Genomic DNA, 6,580 nt, shown 5'->3' on the forward strand with positions numbered 1-6,580 from the left:
TCCTCAACCCCAGCCAACGCCTAGCAAGCAAGATGGTTCCCACCATCGCCGCAGTTGGACTGGGATGATCCTCACCCCCAGCCAACGCTCTTACAATCAAGCTTAATTCACTGGAGAAGAGGCAAGAAAAATAAAGTGGTTCTTTAGACAAAGCGTGAAAAATGACAAAGGTAAAGGAAATCCACTCGTTGATATTAATAGTCTTTACAACATAAGGCCGCTGTTGACATACCAACCGCGCCAAAAAAAAAAAAAAAACGCCTGACCGGTCGCCAGAGCATCTTAAACATCCCGATCCTGACCAGACGGGTCCCCTTCAACTACTGGGGCAACCGCCACCGGCGCCTGAACAGTTTCATCCTACCCAGCAATACCAACAGGATCGCCTGACGTTACACGCCCAGCACCATCTCGCGTATGATCACTGTCCGTGTCAGTCATGGGAAGCACGTCGCGAGCTCCTTCATCGTCATCAGTCTCTGGCGACGTTTCAATCACCTTCACCCCACCACCTTCAAAGCGCTCTACAATCTGCCCCGTTTGATTTTCAACATTTTCGTTTTTCCTTCAAATTGAACACCGTTGGGGCCTTCATAATGCTTTCCATCATAGTAAATCATGGTAACATACATGTTTGGACTTGAGCTCATCTTTCACACGAATTTGGGGGTAGGAATCGGATTTTAGGGTTTTGGGGGGAACAATTGAGAAATAAAGGGAAATGACAATGATTTCACAATTACTATGCCTTAGAGGTGGTGGGATGAAATGGAAGGGTGATTGGAAGGATCACAGCTGACAAACAAGAGAAAGAGGAGTTTTGATTTCGAATATAATGAAAATGAGACCGAGAGAGGTCTGGATATAAGGTTTTCCGCGATATTTAGTCGACTAAATAATGGGCTTAGTCGACTAAAAGTGCAACGAACGTAGTCGATTAAGATGAGTATTTAGTCGACTAAAATTCGCGTTTTATGATTTCTGAGTTTTGCCCATTTAGTCGATTAAAAGTGCAACTTAATCGACTAAATAGGGGCAGGATGGTGGATAGTTCTGGGGGAGGGGAAAATTAGTTATTAATTAATTAATGAGGGGCAAAAGGGTCAAAAAGCCATGATACGTGAATAAAAAATATTATATTTAAAATATAAATAATGTAATTTTTTTTATGTATTACAAAATAATTAGTCAAATATATTGAATCTTCTGTACATGAGAGGTTCTAAAGATTTATTTTTTTAGTATAAATCTTTATAATTAAAAAAAAAATTCCTTAATATAAACATTGCCTTTGATTTCCATTTTCATTCCCTCCGATTAAAGGGCGGGAAAATTATCAATCACCAGAGTCATTCAACTAATTCAATCAAGTGATGATTTATTTGGCCCTCTTAAGTCTATTTATACATTTTATTAGTTGTGACTTTCTAACTAATCGCTTAACAAACCATAACTAATTTGATTACTATATATTAAAAGGGCTTTATATATAACATGTTTTCTGCACACACAATGAGTTAGTGGGGTCTATCAATTTGATTTGTGATTTAATTTTTTTATAATAACAAAAATTTGGTTTGTGATTTAAATTAAAAATAAAAATAAAAATTATTATTAATATTGAAAACAAAATAAAGATTTGATTTGTGATTTAAACTAAATAATCAATTTGAAAAATCTGAAGAAATAAATAAAATAATTAAATAAATATTCTAAATCTCTAAGAAGGAAGGATATTATTTTTGAAATTCATGATTAATGCTATAAGCTTCTGGATTATTATTCGTGGTCTGAAATTAATGATGGTTTATGAATATTTTTCAAAAATAAAATTACCTAAATTAGACGTGATTGCCTCTTGATTGAAATCCAATTTAGACGTGATTGGTGACGCGTCAAGTGTTGACACGTGTCACATTTTAAAACTCAGAAGCCTCTGAGTTCTGCGTTTGTGATTTAATATAAAAAATAAATCAAGATTTGATGTGTGATTTAATTTAAAAAATAATTTTTTTTTATTATAAAAAATATTTGGTTTGTGATTTAAAATAAAAGTTACAATTATTATTAATAAGGAAAACAAAATAAAGATTTGATTTGTGATTTAAACTCAAAAATCAATTTGAAAAATCTGTATTAATAAAGGAAATAATTAAATAAATATTCTAAATCAGATTGTCGCCAATTCAAATAAATTTGATAGAGCTTATTTGAATTAAGAATTTAATGTTATAGGAGTTGATTGCGTTTTTTATTTAATAGACGAGTTAATCAACTTTAGTGCCATCTTTTTTGTATCATTGTTGTAAATTTGAATTGTGTTTTTGAGATATAAAATATGTCAAATGAGATGTCATTACGTAGATCTCGAAAAGTTATGTGGAATCAAAAAAAGAATTACCTGATTTGGATACCCGAGTCAAAAGTTATAGCCTTCAGAAGTTTTATGATTAAATTATTATTTTTTTTTGAAAAAAAAAAATGACACGTGTCAACACCTCACGAGAGACGCCCCATTGCCCAAATGAGGCGTCACATGTGACGTCTAAAAAAGGCGTCACATTGTGTAATAGATCCGTAATTATTCCCAAAACTGTAATAAATACGTAATTATTTTATTAAAAAGCATTAATTAATTTTTTTTGCCTGAATAATTCTTGCTTTCGTAACAAAGTTTACGAACTTTTTTAGGAAAGTCTCGGTGTTGCAGCACATACAAAAAGCACCAAAGCATATATGCAGGAAGAAAATAAAAACCCGATGGGAGGGACGTATACAGTTATATGTTATTCAAACTGCAGGTGAAAATTGCAATAAAAAAATCTCAATAAATCGGAGGGATTAAAGTGAGATTGTGAGAGAGACATCGTATTTATATTTCTTACTAAAAATTTAAAAAGTCTCATGAAATTCACATAAATAGAAAATCCATTAAAATCATTAAATTTTTGAATACCGCATGATTGTCTTTTCATTGTTTAAAATCTTGACAGAATATCAATGAATTTGGACGAAATTTAAAATAATCTTTTAAAATCCTAATCGTTTTTCAATCCATTAAAATCTTAATTGAATAACGATGAATCTTTTTGTCAAAAAATAATCCATTAAAATCTTTTGAAATCTCAATCTAATACACCCCCTTAGACTTCTTGTGGTCTTATAAATATAAAAATATTTACTCTTTCTAAATTTTATTTTATATAATCTTGATGTTATCAAATAAAATTATAATAAAATTAATAATACAATAGTAAATTAAAAAATAATTAAAGATCTTTATTTTGAAATTAATATATAAATTATCTTAATTTCTTTTATCTAAAAATATATTAAAACTTTTAAAGATAAATCAAATATGTATTATCAAAAAAAAAATATTTACTTTCTCTAGAAAATTTTATAATGATATGGGATAAAAAATAGATAAAATAAAATAATATTTGAATTGAATTTATTTTCATGATAAAAACAAGTTAATTTTTTTAAAATTTAATTTTATTTATTTGTCTTAAATGCATTAGACGAGGGTATAAATTAAAAGAGAGGAAAAAATAAAAACTTTTATAGGTATAAAATTATAAGAATATAATTGATATTATTATTAATTTAAATTAATTTAAATTCAAATCAGTAATTTATATTTTTGGATACATAATTTTAATTTATAATATGATAATAATATAAGTTAAAAACAGAGAAAAAAAAATTATATATATATAAAATCACAAAGAATCGAAGTGATATATTTTTGTAATCATATTAAATCCCCTACACCCTAAAATCACAAAGAATCTAAGTGATATATTTTTGTAATTAATCATAGTAAATCTAAGTTAAAATTTGAAATCATATATCCTCTTGCCGACCAAAGGTGTTGAACCCAGGCCCAGACACTACTACAAATAATGGTAGAGAGAAAGGAACAGTCACAGTCACAGTCACAGTCACAGTCACAGTCTCAGTTCGTGTTGCGTTGTTGCATCAGAGTACATACACATACACCACCGTTGTCTTCTCTCTTTCCCACTTTCGCCGCCGCGTTTCCACCTTGTAATCAGAAATCGAAGTTTCTTGATCCAAACGGAAACTATGAATCCACCTGATCCTTCACCTAATAACACCCTCTTCCTCTTCGGGAGAAGGATCGAATTCCACCCTGTCAAGAAACCATTCAAGGGCTTTTCCAATGATTTTCACCTCGAGACCCTAAACCCTACTGCCTCCGAACCTCGACCGCCTTGTTCATCTCCTGCTGCCTCGCCTGCGGCTTCCAAGAAGCACCACGGTTCCGAATTATCCTCCGACTATGGCTTGGATCCGGAGCTCAGCTTCGGGATTACCTCTCGAAGAATAGTAAGTTTCTGTGCCTATTTATGTGAAGGATATCAACTCTTTTTCCCCTCCACATTAATGCCTATTTCATCTTGTCAGCGAAAGCTTGTTTTTAAAGGGATGCTAATTATAATTTTCAGGGAGCTGGGTTGCAAAATCTTGGAAACACATGTTTTCTCAATTCGGTGCTGCAGTGTTTGACATATACGGAGCCACTAGCTGCATACCTGCAAAGTGGCAAGCATAAAAATTCCTGTGAGCAACTCCCCACTTTTTCTTTGGTTTACTTGACTCTGTTAAATGAGCAAAGTTGAATAGGGTTATGTTTTCGTAATTTCTCCATTTATTTAGCAATGGTGCATATGTATGTGTGAAGAAAGTTTTTGTTATATTGATATTCTAATTATATTTTACGATAATTGTAGGCCACATTGCTGGATTTTGTGCTCTGTGTGCAATACAGAATCACGTGAGTCGCGCACTGCAATCAACTGGGAGAATATTATCACCAGAGGATCTTGTTGGGAATCTACGGTGTATCCTTATGTTTTGAGTTTGATTTATGAATGAGCATTTAAGGTCCATTTTTTGTTCTCTTGTTTTAGACATTTGGTAAGAATTAGGCCACCTTTATAAAATATTCTTCTTCCTTTTCCTATCTTTCTGTGCTTTTAGTGCATGAATTCCTTTGTGCCAAGGGGGGAGGGTTAAAAAACAATGTCCTTTTATTCGCTTGAAATTTGTATTTCCTGACATGAGATCAGGCATATCACGAAATTTCCGAAAGGCAAGGCAGGAGGATGCACATGAGTATATGGTTAACTTACTTGAGTCGATGCATAAATGCTGCCTCCCTTCTGGTGTACCAAGTGAATCACCTGGTGCTTACGAAAAGAGTTTTGTTCACAAGATCTTTGGTGGTCGTCTCCGGAGTCAGGTAATTGTTTCTTGATTAGTGGTGGAATTTTTAAGAGTGATATCATTACTAATGGAGGTTCGAAAATGGTTCAGTTGGCATCTAATAAAATCTGAGAATCTATATAGAAATATAAAACCATTAATATGGCCTTCCCCGAACACCTTAAACTTTCGGATTGAATTGGTTCTTTTGTGTTAGAGAAATATTAAACCATTAATGTAGCATTCACCTAACAACTTAAGCTTTTGTGTTGAATTAGTTCTTTACACTTTGATGTATGATTACTCTTTTACAACAACTCAAAATAGTTTTTTGGTTGGTTTTGCCAGGTGAAATGCCAGCAGTGTTCTTATGACTCCAACAAATTTGATCCATTCTTAGATTTAAGTCTTGAGATATTCAAGGCAGATTCATTGCAAAAAGCACTTTCAAATTTCACTTCTGCAGAATGGTTGGATGGTGGGGAGAAGCAATACCATTGTCAACGATGCAAGCAGAAAGTTAGGGCTCTCAAGCAGCTTACAATTCATGAGGCACCATCTGTGTTAACAATTCATCTTAAGCGGTTCTGTGCACACGATCCTGGGCAAAAGATTAAAAAGAAGGTTCAGTTTGGTTGTGAGCTGAACTTAAAACCTTTTGTTAGTGGCTCATATGTAAGCAATGTTCTTTTTTAAGTTATATATTATCTCACTTTCTGTGCAATATCTCTTTGTTGTTTTTCCAAAACTTGTGTTGGATAAGATGGAAAAATCATGTCCCTAATACTTGTTTTGCCGGTGGAAGGATTACTATGTTTAAAAGGACAAGCTTAGTAGATTTTTCAGAGTTTTTTGTTTCAAAATATTTGCTATGCTGTTTGACTGCCTTCTATTTGTGTCTGTAACTTATAATATGGTTATGTTACACTTCTTACCTATCTAATTTTCATTTTCTAGTGCTATGGTTTTTGGAATTCTTGGCAATGTACTGAGAAAGTGAGAAGTAGTCAATGTCTCTAGAGATGGGGGAACTAGAAAGAAGAGTAAATATTACATTGTAGAATAGCATTTCATTTTTTGAACTCTAGTTAGTCTATTCATAATGGTTACCTCTTTGCAATTTGACATTATTGTTGCGTCAATGTTTGTTTGTTTTTGGTGATTGGGTGTTGTCTTCCCTTCCCTTGCATAGAAGTCTGATGAATTATATCAACATCAACAACACCTTTATCCAAAAAAAAAATCTTGTGAATTATTCTATTGATGAATTATATGCTATGAAAATAAACTGCATAACTTGTGAATTATTGTATTGATGACTTTTTTTGGAGGAACACTATCATGA

General features: G+C 32.5%; 1 protein-coding gene across 1 annotated transcript; it reads left to right on the forward strand.

The window, feature by feature from the left end:
• Positions 1-3,918: 3,918 nt before the first annotated feature.
• LOC133283933 (ubiquitin carboxyl-terminal hydrolase 23-like) lies at positions 3,919-5,910 on the forward strand (the record flags this gene model as incomplete). Its single annotated transcript, XM_061480862.1, has 5 exons — positions 3,919-4,356; positions 4,476-4,590; positions 4,761-4,871; positions 5,100-5,272; positions 5,584-5,910. Coding segments are annotated over exons 1-5 (990 nt in total), but the record flags the coding sequence as incomplete, so codon positions are not given.
• Positions 5,911-6,580: the final 670 nt, after the last annotated feature.

The sequence above is a fragment of the Gastrolobium bilobum genome, unplaced genomic scaffold (genome assembly GCF_033153095.1).
Source record: "Gastrolobium bilobum isolate Gb01-03AN ecotype WA unplaced genomic scaffold, APGP_CSIRO_Gbil_v1 utg60385, whole genome shotgun sequence".
NCBI lineage: Eukaryota > Viridiplantae > Streptophyta > Magnoliopsida > Fabales > Fabaceae > Gastrolobium > Gastrolobium bilobum.